At 35.4% G+C, this 15,785-nt stretch overlaps 1 protein-coding gene across 1 annotated transcript in view; it reads left to right on the plus strand.

Annotated features, from left to right (window-relative positions):
- AP3S1 (adaptor related protein complex 3 subunit sigma 1) overlaps window positions 1-15,785 on the plus strand; it is a 58,495-nt gene that overhangs the window by 20,999 nt on the left and 21,711 nt on the right. Inside the window, exon 3 of the mRNA XM_058538849.1 lies at window positions 1,891-2,002. Within this exon, the coding sequence (XP_058394832.1) occupies window positions 1,891-2,002 (112 nt within the window). The remainder of the gene's footprint in view (window positions 1-1,890; window positions 2,003-15,785) is intronic.

The raw sequence follows: 15,785 nt of genomic DNA on the forward strand, positions 1-15,785 counted from the left end.
AGTTTTCTCTTTAAAATGAAATATTTGGACTAAGATGATTTCTAAAATTCTTTGGTTTTATATGGTATATTGCATTCCATAAAAGAGTTTCTATCAGTATCATACTGTAGTTTAAAGAATAAATTGTATTTTTAACGGCAAAATACATACTTGTCATATTACATAGTAATATCTTTTCTTTCTTTTAATAACATTAATAGCCATTTTGAAACTTATAGTTTTCAAAAGTTTGGTCTTTTATTTTTTATTTTTATTTTATTTATTTATTTATTTTTATGAGGAGATCAGCCCTGTGCTGACATCTGCCAATCCTCCTCTTTTTTTGCTGAGGAAGACTGGCCCTGGCCTAACATCTGTGCCCCTCTTCCTCCACTTTATATGGGACGCCGCCACAGCATGGCTTGCCAAGCAGTGTGTCAGTGGGCGCCCGGGATCCAAACCAGCAAACCCTGGGCTGCTGCAGCGCAGCGCCGCACTTAACCGCTTGCGCCACCGGGCTGGCCCCTGGTCTTCTTTTAAAGAAGAGCAAAACAAAAGTTTAAGGTAATCACTAAATTACTGATTCAGGATGAAGTGAAGCCTGCTATTTGTGCTCTTTTTGTCTCTTTTAAGGAAAATTTACAGTCATAGTCTATAAAAATAATCTCAGAGAATCTTTGAAGTGCATGTACATATTTTTTAATTGAGTATCTTTTTTAGAAACATGTCTAGCATAGTAGGAATTTTAATTCTTGTCAAAGATTATTTCCACTTTTCCTGTTAGAGGACATAAAGGTAGTGTATACTTAGAGAAGTTGTTTCAATGAACTTGGGAATTCAGTGTTACTTTTACCGAGTAAGAAATAGATGCCCTTTTCCCATGTCCTGTTTGATTTGTTCAATTAGCTTTGACTACATTTAGCCTTGATTTTATATATGCTAGTGTTAAAGGATCTTTTGAGAAGGTGAACTAATTATTGTAAATTTAACTATGAAATAGCTAAACTGTATTTAGAAAAATATAAGGTGTTTGGAATGATTCCTAAATTATTATTTTAAAAATGCTGACATTCCAGTCAATCTAAATAAAAATATTTGATTAGAGAATTGAGAATGTCTTAGCTCAGTTTTTTTTGCCTTTGTATTCTAAAACAAAATGTATTTTTGGAGAAGATCTTGATGGCAAATCTGTCCAAAACTTAAGAAACATCATTTTTTTTTGCTCGTTAATAATCAGTCGTAAGCTGTGTGACTTACTGTGACCTTTGGTGTTAAATCTAGTAAGCACTTAAAAATGCCCTGTGATCTGATTTATGCCTACTTCTGTGACCTCATCGTTTATGAATCTTTTCTTGTCACCAGGCCTTCTTTCTCTTTCTTGAACATACGTATTTTGTTCTTAATGAAATAGGGTTTTTGTTATTTGTTACCTTTGCCTGCAATGCTCTTCTCTAAATTTTTAGTGGCTGGCTCCTTATCATTAGATCTCAGCCTAAATGTCACTTTTTTCTGAACAACTAATCTGAAGTAGAGAATCCATCAATATGGCATCATCCTGTTTTGATTCTCTATGTAGCACCTTCCAATCTGATAACTTTTTCTTATTTATTTGTTTGTTTGTTGCTCCTTGCCCACTATCAATGCCTGGCACACAGTAGGTACTCAATAGATAGTTTAGTGAATGAATGAACTAAAATTAAGCACCAGCTTCTTTTACTTGCTATCTCTGAAGAAAGTAGCCATCTTAATTTACTTAGTCTCTGATGTAAGTTCACTTAAATGCTGTGCCTTTAAATGCTATGACAAAACATTTATAAAAGGTTTTAAATAAATTGTCAGTTTGCTTGAACTAATGAAAATGTTTTTCATTTTGTTCCTATAACATTCCAATTGTTTTGTTTTGTCATGTAGATTAATTGGAGGATCTGACAACAAACTGATTTACAGACATTATGCAACATTATATTTTGTCTTCTGTGTGGATTCTTCAGAAAGTGAACTTGGTATTTTAGATCTAATCCAAGTAAGTTAACGTTTGCCTCTTAATGTCTTAAATAACAATTTTGACATTTATGTTTTTTCAAACTTGTGTGTTCTAAATTTTCAATAAATGATATTTTGTTTGGTAAGAAAGAAATTGTGCCATAATAGATATTGGGTGAGTAAAAGAGGGACGAGGAATGTAGAAACATGTAGACTAATTTAATGTGATTAAGACTAATCACAACTAATTTCATCATGTCCTATTCATATGTCACCACAAGAAGCCTAAGACTCATAGGTCTCTTACCATATGTATCCAGATCTGACCCCAAAACCCACCCCTCCCTGTTTCCTGAAAATCTTTCATAATGTCTCTGGAACTCAGGGTCAGTCATCACCAAATTCTTCTTTATCTTCAGTCTCTCCTGTTAATATTACCTTCACCTTTTTGTTCCAAATTAAATCGGGCTTCTCTAATGACACTACCTGCAAGTGTCAAATAGTAACAGTTTTCTCTCTTGCTTTCTTCATATCAGTGAGTCTGGAGGTGTTCTCTTTGCTTTGTATTGCTTTTTTCCTACCATTCTCTCTTCTCAAATGTCTCCAGACTTTAACTCATGTTATCAAACTGTACCACCTTCTCTTCATCCTGTTGCAGTCATCTCTTATCCTCCCCTCCCATTCACTGGAGATTTTGTCAAAAACTTTCAAGAGTCTGAAATTTTACCTTACTTGTAAGCTAACAAGTTAACTGGAAGAATTGTGGATGCTGGCAGAAGACAGGAGACTTCTGGGCCAGAAACAAAGGACTTTATTACTAATAGCAAAAGCAGCTGCCAGAGCAACAGCTTACACCGGTTCCCCAGTTCCCAGTTCCCAGAAGGTGACTTGAAGAGGGCCAGGTGATACCTGCATACACAGTGGATTGAGTTACAAGAGAGGAACCCCAAGCTTAGGGAACTGGAGTCTTTTATATTGGACACTAAGCATGTCTGCCCATGTCCTGGAGGAAGAGAATATCTCCCAAGGGTATAGGTAATCCTACTCTTTTATTTGGAGAAATATTCTGTTTTCTTTTTTTTTTTTATTAGCCCTGAGCTAACATTCCTTGCCAATCCTCCTCTTTTTGCTGAGGAAGATTGGCCCTGGGCTAACATCCATGCCCATCTTTCTCTACTTTATATGTGGGACGCCTGTCACAACATGGCTTGGTAAGTGGTGCGTAGGTCCACGCCTGGGATCTGAACCTGTGAACCCTGGGCCGCGGAAGCAGAGCACACGAACTTAACCACCACGCCACAAGGCCAGCCCCAAGATAGGCTATTTGCTATACAAGCTTGCTTGAAAAGATAGTTTGCAATAAAGGCAGTCAGTACCTTTGCTCACATTATGTGCAGAAATGGAAGACCCATGGAGGATTGTCTCCTTACAGATTTTAGTTCAGTTCACTGACATTCACTCCGATACTGCTTGTGGTGATTTCAGTGTCCATGTGGCTAATTCTTCCAGTATCCTGGTGTCTTCAAACCTTCACACAATTCCAGGTTGTGTGAATTTTGCCCTCCACACCGCCTCACTACTCATTTCTAGACCTTGTCTTTATCCAAACTGCAATCTGCCCATAATCTCAATTTCACAGTTTCCACTCTCTGTCTACCACCTCTTATCTTTTCTTCTCACAATTTCTATAACTCCAACAATTCTTTGAGCCTATTGGGACCTTCAGTCTTTGAAATCTGTTATTTTTTCCCTGTCCCTGATCTCCTGATGTCTTTCTTTCCTTACCCAGCTTAAATTCCGTGGTCAGTCATGATAATCATAGTCACGTATGTACTCAGCTCCTTCCCTGAACCCGTACACCTGTACATACTTAGAGGAAAAAAGCATAACCGTGCTTACTGGTCTTACTTTAAATTTATGATCTCTAACCGCAGTGAGTCCTTAATGGTACCCAGTAATCATATTATATTTCCCTGGTCCATTCACTCTCCTGTATTCCTAGACAACTACTGATATGTTCTCCTCATACCTCAAGCACCTCTAGCTTTTGCCTTCTAGTTCACTGAGAAAATTGAAGCAATCAGAAGAGAGCTTCTCCAGACTGTACATCTGTGTCCGTGTACTTTACTTACTCTTTTGTGAGAGATGAACTCACTAGGCTCCTAGCTAAGGCCAACATACCCACTTATATACTAGTGTCCTTCTCCTCATTGCTCTAGCAGTTCTCCCTCTTTCTTCTGTATTGTTTTTCTTTTCTCTTCTAGATCATTCCCACTAGCCTATAATATGTTCTCTCATCTTAAAAAAAAAGTCCTGTCCCTGCTTTCCTTTCCAGCCACTGCCTTATTTCTTTCCTTCTCTTTATATCAAAATGCTTTTAAAAAGTTGTCTGTACATATACACTGTCTCAAATTTTTCTTCTCCTATTGTCTTTTGAACACACTTCAGTCAGGATTTTAGCTCTACTATTGCTAAATCCAAAGGTTCTCATCAGTCCTCCTTTATTTGATTAAGATTGTTTATTAATCTCTTCTCCATGAAATATTTTCTTCACTTGGCTTCTAGGACACCTTACTTGCCTGGTTTTCATCTACCTCTTTAGTTGCTTCATTTCAGTTTCCTAGTCTCTCTTACCTATTCTTCAGCAACTCCTGTAGGATATACAGAATCTGACCACTTATTACTCCCTGTGCTGCCACCACATTGGTCTAAGCCAGCATCAGCTCTTTCCTGAATTATTAGAGTAGTTTCCTGACTGGTCTCCCAGCTTCCACTGTACTTTTCCCTTTCATCTTTTCTCAGGAAAACTGCCAGAGTGATACTATTGAAATACGTCACATCTTAGATTCTGAACTCTTCAGTGGCTTCCCTTCTCACTCAGAGTAACAGCCAGATTCCTTACAAATGACCCATGAGGCTTCACATGATCTGACTCCCTTCCCCATACTCTGCTGCTTATCTTGCTTCATCTTCTGTTCCTTTCTCCTCTGCTCCAGCCACAGTGGTCTCCTTGCTGTCGTCAAATATACCAGGCATGCTTCTACCACAGAGCCTTTGTACTTCTGGTCTTTGTACTTGGATTGTTCTTCCATTTGATATTCCCGTGGCTGGCTCCATCATTTTATCAGGTCTTGACCCAGATGTCACCTTCTCAATATGATATTTCCCTAACCCTTCTTTCTAAAAATTTTCCCTCTCTTTGACATTTTCTAACCCCTTTCCCGCTTTATTATTCTTTTCTTTAGTACTTGTCATCATCTAATATACTATATATTTGACCGGCTTTATCTTGTTTGTTGTCATTTACCCTTACAAGAATGTGAGCTCTATGAGGGCCAGGGTTTTTGTTTATTTTGTTCACTGATTTAACCCCAGTGTGTAGAATAGCACCTGGCACATAATAGGTCCTTAACAGATGCTTGTTGAATGAATGAACGTATTTAATGCCTAATATTTAGCATTCATGATAAAATAACTGACAATACAACCCAAAGGTTAATTAGAAGAAGGAGAGTTAGCTAGAAAAATAAAATATAGTAGTTGCTATATGCTAGTAATTGTTTTTTTTTTTTCCTGAGTGCTGGTTACATTGGTGTGTTCAATTTGTGAAAATCGTTAAGCTCTGTGTACACTTAAGATTTTTATATTTTCTGTTTGTCTGTGATATTTCTGTAAAAAGTTAAAAAATTACCTCTGCCACAATAAAAAAAAACGTAGTTGCTACAGATAATTATTTTGGGCTAAGATTATCCTGAGGGAATGCTCTGAACTTATGTTTTCTTTCTCTCTCTTAACCCCAGACAGGGCAAAAATGTAGAGGTATGGTGTAGGCAAGTCGTAGACTAGAGAAAGCTGCATGTAAAAAGGAAGTTTTCTTTGCCAAACAAGTTTCATGTTTTTGAAATCAGCAAGAAGGAGGCATGGTTTGGGATCTAGTTAGTGTTACAGACTAAATGAGAAATTACCCAAAGCAGACAACTTTGGTAATAATTCTGAGTACCAAAGCTTAAAAATATTAGAAAGGGAGAGATTAAGGGTTTTGGTGTCAAATATTGTTAATAAAGGAAAAAAAGGCAAGTGATAAATGGAGCTGTGACTATGCCAGATTATTCTAAATCCATAATTCTTAAACTGGGTTTTGAGGAAGAGCTAGATATCTGAGTTACAGGAAACCATGAAGTAATCATGGCAGACATTCTTGGTATATGTTTTTTTAATTGGGGGTAAGGAAATGACACTTCTAAGATAAACGTGTACATTAAGATAAACATGTATATATTATGAGGTAGAATAGAAATTTTTTATAATATTTAAAACTCTAAGAGGAGACTTCAAAGAAATTTTGAGCTTGAGGCAGATATGTCCCCAAGATCCCTTGGATATATATTCACTTTCCTCCTGGGGACTACTTGAGAAACACTGCTAAATTTTGTTGTGTTTTGTTTTCCCAAAGGCTTTTCTAGTAAAGAAAGAGAAGCTAACTTTTACTTGTATATGAATTGGTAACAGTTAAGGGTTGATCACAAGTCTGTATTGCATTGCCTTTTAACTTTGTTCATTACTTCATTTCTTGGTTTATCCCATATAGGTAGTAGTTAGTTCATTAGACTGTTATTTCAAAGAAATTTTGTGTTTTTTAGAAAATGATTTTTTAATATGGACTGTGCTTTCTAGTTTCTCTCTCAATTATCCACAGCTGACTAGAGTGGTAGACACACACTAAATTCCAAAACGCTGTTCTTTATTTTCCTTAGCTAGCTACTAGTGTTACAAGAGGAGAAACAGGAGAAAAGTAATCTGTTTTATTGAAGAGAAATATTGCAGTTAAGAAAGACTAAAATAAATGTGAATTTTCCTAGAGGTAAATCAGAAGTATTTTACACTTGTATTCTGAGATTTGTCATCATTATTGATTATTATTTTGATGCTGTGGCTGATCTTAATGGTTATGATAGCATAGTTGTTATCTCTCAGAAGGGAATTATATGGGGAGTTGTCAAAGAACAAATATCTTACATCATATCTGAAGTAAATTCTATCATGTGTTTGTGGAAAGTGGAAACTGTCTTGTGTTTCACAAAATTTTTTAGCCATTACTGTTCAATTGTTGATAATGTGCCTTCATATTATATAAGATACAGAAAAGAGGATTTCAGGAGGATTCTGTCATCTTCCCATTAGTAATGTAGGCTAGAGCTGTTTTTACAAAAAGATCTTAATGAGTGATCACATGTTGATCTATCATGTCACAAAAAAAGAAAGGTTCTGTTATTGACCTTACAGGGACTAATTCTGTTACTGCTACCAACATGTTGGAAGTTCTGTAGTTACTGTCTTTCCCCTGTGATTACCACAGATCATTGAATACTTAAGAGGGAGTGCAGAGCATGCATGAGTCAGTCACTTTAAAAATATTAGCTGAGTGAACAAAGATGGAATGGGGTAGCTCATTGTTTCTGATTCTGTTTCATGAAACAGCTATTCAGAGTTTATTTAGAACTGCTTTTCTTGCTTTGTCCATCCTCTAGTTTTGAGAAAGGTAAGTGTAATGTAAAAAGTAAAAGTGGAAAATTATAAACCAAGAGAGTTTGGATCAAAACCTCTTGGTCTTGGGTATTCTTTAGAGAATGGATTAAGAAAACTTAATAAACATCAACATATAATTACTAAACTTATGTTTAATTCTGACTTGTTGAATATTAAAAGTGATAGCATTCAGATGATCCTTGGAAGCCTATATTTTTATGCAAGATTTTGTGTTTCTAAGGTATGCATATATTGTCCCAGATTTGACTTTATGTCTTAGTATAAAGTCTGAGAGAAGGCATTGTTAGTAAATTCCATATGGAATTTATACCAGTTATGTCACCAAATTGAATAATCAGCTTCTGATTTCTTTCTTTTTTTTAAATTTCTTTGTAAGTTGGAAAAAAGGAGATCTTTTTTTGTTTCTGACATGTACTATTTTATTGTAGTATTGACTGTCATATAAGCAAATTTCAGAGTTGATAGCTAGCTTTTTTTTAGAGTCCTTTCTGTTGTAGCGTATCTTCATTGGAATTGTTAAAATATTTACAGAATGAGAATAGAAGTTCATTAAATATTAATGTTGGTTGTTTGAGTTATTTATAAGCAGTCATACTGTCCTCAGTTAATTTTTGCCAAGCTGATAATGGAGGCATAAAAGTTCACTAGGTAATTCCAAATTCTGTTACAGTTTTCTGTATCACACGTAGCAATTATATCAGCATCAATCTTGTTCAGTTGTAGTTAGGAAAAAATTTAGAACTAACAGCTAAACTTGTCTTTAGGTTTAGAAAGATAAGTTTTGACCATGGTGTTAGAATATGTATATAAACTAGAGCTCCATGTATAGATAGCATTGGCATTTCTATGGTACTGTGTTAGACTAGATTTTGTGAAATTATTTTACTTATGGATGCTAATGCTAATTTGTTATGAGGTTGAGCAAGTCATTTAATCTTTTTAGACCTTGAAGTTTTTCACCAGTAAGGTATGCCTTTTTGAATATACTGCCTACAGACATCACGAGGTTGTTAGAAAGATCACTGAATTAAAGCAAGCTAGTAGTGGTTAAAGCCATTCAGGTTCTACTTTGTACTGGCTATATAGCTTTGGGCAAGTTATTTAATCTCTGACTCTAATTTTCCTTATCTGCAAAATGGAGGTAATAGTAATAATACAAACTTATAGAGTAGGTGCAAGCATCAAAAAAGATACTGTACATGAAGCCCATGGCTAAATGACTGATATGTAGTAGTCAGTGGTATTTAGCTAACATTATCATTAATGCATATATTTATAAGGAAAGCATATAAAGTATTATTTCATTAGTACACAAATTAAGTTGAATACAGAAGTCCTTTTATATTTCTTTTTCATTTTTATAAGAATTTGTGAATCCTATATGTTGTGTGATGGCTTAGGATGAATTCTACATGGTGACAGAGTTATGTGATAAGAAACAGGCTTAACTGGGGCAACTTAAAAGCCAAGAATACTTAAGTGAAGAAAGATCCCCTGATCTTCCCATTATCGCATAGGAAATTATGCTGAGGTAGGTGTTACTGAATGTAGAATGGTGTGTCAGTGGAGGCCTCACCCCCTCCCACCATTCTCTTTTATTATAAGGGTAGGTTTGAAAGCACCCACATCAATGGGGTGACATATACACTACTTAGCTTTGGGCTATATAGGTTTAGGTGCCATCTGTTTTTAAGCATTATTTGAAAGAACCAGCTGACCAGCACTTGGGGACTGTGGGAAGTTGCAGCTTCTCTACTAGGGGGTTGGGGGGGCAGTTAAAAAACCTGTGGTCCTATGGGAAGATGAATTCTGGTACAGTTGCTCTTGCTGGAGAAGGAGCGAGCCCTGGCCCAGTTGGCTTATTTTCCAGGCAATCCAGAGTGAATGCCCAGGATCATTTTAGGAAAATTGTGCTTGCTGCACCACACTATATTATCAGAGTATTAAAACTCTGTTTGTTTATTATATTGTATATGTGGGAAACCAAAAAATATTTCTGTAAACAATTTGAAGCACACTGTTGGAGTGATTCAGCATTCCTAAAATTCTTTTCCTATCTTATTTTCATTGTTGAGAAGTCTAATTTCCAATAATTGGAAATATAATGTTCACTTTTCCATTATTTACACTGCTGCTTCTTTGTGATGAATCTTGGTATCAAATTTGATAATACTTACTATTCTAATTTATGTGTTTTGTTGATATCTCAGCAGTCTTCTTGGGAAGCATCATAGTGTCAAGTTGGTGTTTGGAGTCAGATGGTATGGGTTTGAATATTGGCTCTATCATCTAACAGTTATGTAACTTTGAGCAAATGACTTAGCCTCATCCACCCCAATATTTTTATCTGTGGGTGCCAATATTCATATCTGTCTTTCCAGCATTGTTGTAAGAATTAGAGCTAATATATATAAAGCAGTCAGTATAGGGCCTAGAATATAATAGACACATTATTATTATTTACTTTATAGTGGTGGAGGAAGTATTTTGGAACTCAAGTACTTAAAGTCAGAATTTTGGAGCTGGAAGCAACTTAAAATTTATTTTTTCCCGTTCTAAGTAGATTTGAGAGAGAGAGAAACTCAGTTTATGTTGGTGGTTTCGTTTGATTTAAGGTGAATTCTTTTATTTCCTAGTGTGGAATGGTAGGTTTTCAGGGAGGAATTAGATATAGAGGAGGAGAGTGCCCTTTGAGCTTGGTTTTTCAAAATGTTTTTTTCTTTAAAAATTTTTTAAAACTTTCATGTTGAAATTATTTCAGACTTAGAAACAAGTGGCAAGTATAATATAAAGAATTCTTGCATACCATATCTTCACCCATATTCCCCAAATTTAACATCTTCCATAACCACAGTACAATGATTAAAATCAGAAAATGAACATTGATATAATACTACTATCTAACCTGCAGACTTGATTCAAAATTTGCCAAAAGTCTCATTAATGTCATTTTTCTTGCTCGGAGTTCAATTCAGATCACATACTGCATTTAGTTTTCAAGTCTCCTAAGTCTGCTTTACTCTGTAATAGTTCTTCATCTTTGTCTTTCATTCATTTCTTGTCTTTCATATGTTGATCCTTTGAAGAGTACTGGCCAGTTATTTAGTAGAATATTCCTCAGTTTGGGTTTGTTTGATGTTTCTTAGTGATTAAATTCAGGTTAATGTATTTTTGGCAAGGATACCACAGAAGTGATGTTATGTCCTTAATGGATCATATCAGGAGGTCCATGGTGTCATTTTGTACCATTACGTGTGGTATTTATTCTGATCCCTTGGTTAAGGTGGTGCCTGCCAGGCTTACCAACTGTAAACTTCCATTTTCCCTTTGTGCTTAAAAGTATCTTATGGGGAATAATTTTGAAACTGTATGTAAATATCCTTTTTCTACCATATTTTTGATCATTAATTTTAGCATCTCTTGATGATTCTTGCCTGAAAGAATTATTATTGTGGTGTTTGCCAAATGGTGATTTTTCCATCATGCTTTCTGTATTTATTAGTTGGAATTCCGTAAGGAAAAGCCGTAATATTTTTATTCATTTTATTTTGTTTTAAGTCAGTGCTCAAAATATCAATAGTACCATATTCAATTACAGGTAGAATAATATCTTTCAAAGTCAAATACCGTTTTTAAAATCAACTTTTCTTCCATCTGTGTCAAAATAAGTTTTTTTAAGTGTTGTTGCAAGTAGCTTTTGTGCACAGAAAGAAATAATTCGGATGCTACTTTCATTTTTAAAAGTAATATTTGATTTATTAGCCTTACAAATTCAAAACCCTAGCTCTTCCTTATACTTCTAAATCCAACATACAAATCATGTTAAGTCACTTTAATGGAGGGCTACAGTGTAGTTAAATTTCCTATACTCTAGGAAAAGCAGTCTTAGCACAATACTGTGTTAATGTGGGTGGTAGAAGTATGGAAAGCTAAAATTTTTGCTTTATACTTTTCTGTATTTTCCAAATTTTCTAAATAATCACGTCTTACTATGTTAAAATTAAAATTGTTGTTGTTGGAGGGAGTATGCGTAGTGAATAGAATGTGGGTTCTGCAATGAAACTTTCTGGATTTTAATCAGCACTCTCCTACTTAACTGTGTTAGTAGTTAGTTAAATTTTTGCTTTAGATTACTCTTCTCCAAATAGTTGATGATAAAAGTACCTGCCTTATGGGATTACTGTGAAGGATTAAATAAAATAATCTCTCTAAAGCACTTGGAACAATAGCAAAGCCGTAATAGTATATACTCAATAAATGCTAGCTATTATCATCATTAACCTTTTTTTGTTGTTGTTGAGGAAGATTAGCCCTGAGCTAACATCTGTTGCCAATCCTTCTCTTTTTGCTGAGGAAGATTGGCCCTGGGCTAGCATCTGTGCCTATCTTCTTCCACTTTATGTATGGGACGCCTGCCACAGCATGGCTTGATAAGTGGTGTGTAGGTCCATGCCCGGGATCTGAACCTGCGAACCCTGGGCTGCTGAAGCGGAGTGTGTGAACTTAACCACTACACCACTGGGCTAGCCCCCATCATTAACTATTTTTAAAAATGGAAATAAATTACATAAAAAGAATCATTAATGTGAACTCTTTGAGAATCATTATGACATGAATATAGAAGACAGTCCTTTGATCAACTCTTAAATTCTTCATATTGAGGTCAAGAGTTTAATATGTGTAAAGTGCCTGGTACATAGTAAATGCACAATAAATGTCTCTGTTTTTGCTAAGATTGTCATCATTGGCATATGAGTGTCGGGGTCAGATTTAATGGAAATCCAGTCCAGAATCCAGTCATATGCTGAGTTGAGTGCTATTCACACACCATAAATACCATATACCTTAAAGATTCTGAATATTACACGCAGCAGTACATGTTGGAGAGTGTACCTAGGCTACGTTCTTAGTTGTTCTTCAAAGGTAATTGATCTGATTTTACGTTCAATCTGTCTTCCCTAACTCTTTTGGTACATTTTTAGTGGTATTTTTTGATTCTTGGCTTGAGCTAAACCAATATTTCTATAGAACATCTTGCTGCTGACTGAAAAACAAATTTTTTTTAGATCTCTTGGCGTATTATTAGTATTCTTAAATTTTTGCCTCCTATTCTTGGGCTTAAGACTTTTCCTATCTCATAACATGTCGGTTTAACATTTATGTATTTCATTTAATATTGTAGATTAGAAACAGTAGGATCAATTCCTCCTGAAATTTAACAGAAGTCCCCAAACCTAGAAAAAAAATTATTTTTTTACCTGGAAACTCTAAAAGGGGGGTCTGCCAAGTAAGTGATATTGCTTAAGGATGTTTTATGGCATCTCTTTTACCTAGTGCACATTTTTATTTCTCCATATGTGTATAGTATTATAATACTAGCTAACATACCTTGAGTACTTTTTTTGGCAAGGCACTGTTCTAAGCTCTTTTTGTTTATTCATTTATCACCAAAACAACTCTATGGCATAGGTACCATTGTTATGCCCAAATGAAAAAACTGAGGCTTAAGAGTTAAATAACTTGCCCTAGATTTCATAGTTAGAGGCTAAGCTGGAATTTTAATAGAGACAGGCTAAAGCTTATGCTCTTAAGTACTAAGTACTCTTAAATACTGAGCTGCCTCATAATAGATTCCTGTTATCCTTTGAGGCCCAGACATATAGGTTTGTAATTAAAGGTAAAGAAAGCACAAGGAGGTTCTGTTGATAGAAGGGCATGGGGAGAGGAGACTGTTTATATGTGGATGTGGCATTTTTCTGAATATCTCTATCTTTTAAATTTATTTTTAGAAAACTAGGTAATTATTAAAATGAAGAAAAACTTAAAATATGATTCTCTTAGTAAATTAAAAGTAGGGCTGGCCCTGTGGCTTGGCGGTTAAGTGCACGCGCTCCGCTGTTGGCAGCCCGGGTTCGGATCCCGGGTGCGCACCGAGGCACCGCTTCTCTGGCCATGCTGAGGCCATGTCCCACATACAGCAACTAGAAGGATGTGCAACTATGACATACAACTATCTACTGGGGCTTTGGCCGGGGGGGGGGGGGCGGGGAGCGGGGAAGGAGGAGGATTGGCCATAGATGTTAGCTCAGAGCCGGTCTTCCTCAGCAAAAAATGAAACACAAGAGAGTGCCATTTACCACTTCTAGTTCTTGGCTCTTTTGATCTTTCTCCTTGTGAAATATAATGCAGCAGCAGCTTTATTATTTTGTTGTTGTTGTTCTGGCTAGAACCCCCAAGCCCATAAATTTGTTTTCCTTAATTTCTTTAGTTCGGTTTGTAAATTATTAGTTTTGTATTGGTCTTGTCCGTGTAACAGGTCAGCGGTGTGTATCTATCTACCTTGGGGCTCTAGATTTCTAATTATATTAAGTAATTTTTGCCAAATCAAAAGAAAATAAATGGAAAGTTTTTTGAAGAGGGTTTTTGATTTTTTTTTAGCCAAACTTAGCATTTGAATGCCTTAAACCTTAAGAATTCTTTTCCTAAATTAAGAACGTGTAGTTATAATGATATTTTGCTGCAGGGCGCTTTTTTTTTAAAGTATTTACATTTTCATAGCCGGTATTGTTCTGGTTTAAATATTGACAACATTTTTCTTTCTAAGTTAGTAAGCAAATCACTTGGCAGCCTCAGCATGTATTTAGTGTTTATCAGCATAATTAGAATTTTCTATTTCTATTTTAATTCTATAATCCTCGCATGTTTCAAACAGCCAGATAAGCAATACTTTATCTAAATCATTTAACTATTTTATAGTTCTGAGATTTGGAGGAGTTACATGTGATGCTCAAGCTCACATAGCTAGGTAGCAGCAGAGTAGGAATTTGAAGCCAGTTCTTTCTGGTTTCCTCACCACTATACCATACTGCTTCGTTAGGCAGCCCATATTTTTTGCCACTGCATGGTTCACCAGTGCCACACTTAATGCTACCAAGAAAAAATTTTTTTTTCTTTACCCAATATATAGTCTGCACATTTAGTGGGTTCCACCGATCTTTTATCCATGTGCATAAGTGAAGGGAAACTATTTAGACAGCATTTTCACCAAGATAGTCATCAACTGCTGGTTAAAAACGAATGGCTACAATATATGGGTAATTAAACCAGTGGATCTGGAAAAAGTAAGCATGAAAAAATAAAGGCATACTGAAAACTTTATTCTGATTAGTAAGTCTAATAATGATTTAAATTAAGGAGGACCACTTCATCCATACGCAAAAATCAGTTCCAGGTAGATTTGATCCAAACATGAAAAATAAAACAATAAAGCTTTTGTTTTCTTCTGGGATAATATCTTCCTGACCTTACTGTAAGCAAAGATTTCTTAAATTGGGCATAAAAAAATTATTAACCATAAAGGGAAAAAGCTGCTAAATTGGACTATATTGAAATTTAAAACTTCTGTTCTTCCAAGAGCACTATTAGGAGAATGAAAAGGCAAGCCAAAGTGGGAGAAGATGTCTGTAATATGTATATATGACTGGACTGTATCTAGAATATGTGAAGAATTTCTGTACATCAATAAGAAAAAGACAGACCAGTGGAAAAATGAGAAGTCTTGACCAGATATCAGGAAAAAGGATATCTAAATGGCTGATAAACATGAAATGGTGCTCAATCTCATTAGCCGTCAGGGAAATACAAATTAACATCACAATGACATATCACCACACACCCATAAGAATGGCTAAAATTAAAAGATTGACAACATAAATTGCTGACAAGGTTGTGGAACTGTGGGAACTCTTATATACTGCTCTTTGGTGTGTAAATTTTTATAATCACTTTGAAAATCTATTTGGCACTGTCTACTAAAGCTGAATATTTGCTACCCTATGACCCAGCAATTCTACTCTAGGTATGCATTCAGTAAATATGTGTATATATGTTCACTAAAAGACATGTATAAGAATGTTCTTAGCAGTACTAAATGTAATGGTCTCACACTGGAAACAACCCAAATTTCTGTCTGCAGTGGAATGGGTAAATACATTGTGGTATATTCATGTGATGGCATACTGTACAACAGGAATGAATCAGCTATTGTACTATGTAATAACATGAATGATTCTCACAAAAATAATGATAAATAAAAGAAGTCACTCAGAAAAGATTGCATACTATCTGATTCCATTTAAATATAGTTCAGAAATAAGCAAAATGTATCTATAGTGTTAGAAAGCATAGTAGCGGTTACCTTTGGTGGTAATAATGACTGATGGAGTAGGAGGGGGCTTCTACAGTGCTGATAGAATTCTAATACTTGATTTGGGTGT

Source organism: Diceros bicornis, chromosome 1 (genome assembly GCF_020826845.1).
Source record: "Diceros bicornis minor isolate mBicDic1 chromosome 1, mDicBic1.mat.cur, whole genome shotgun sequence".
Taxonomy (NCBI): domain Eukaryota; kingdom Metazoa; phylum Chordata; class Mammalia; order Perissodactyla; family Rhinocerotidae; genus Diceros; species Diceros bicornis.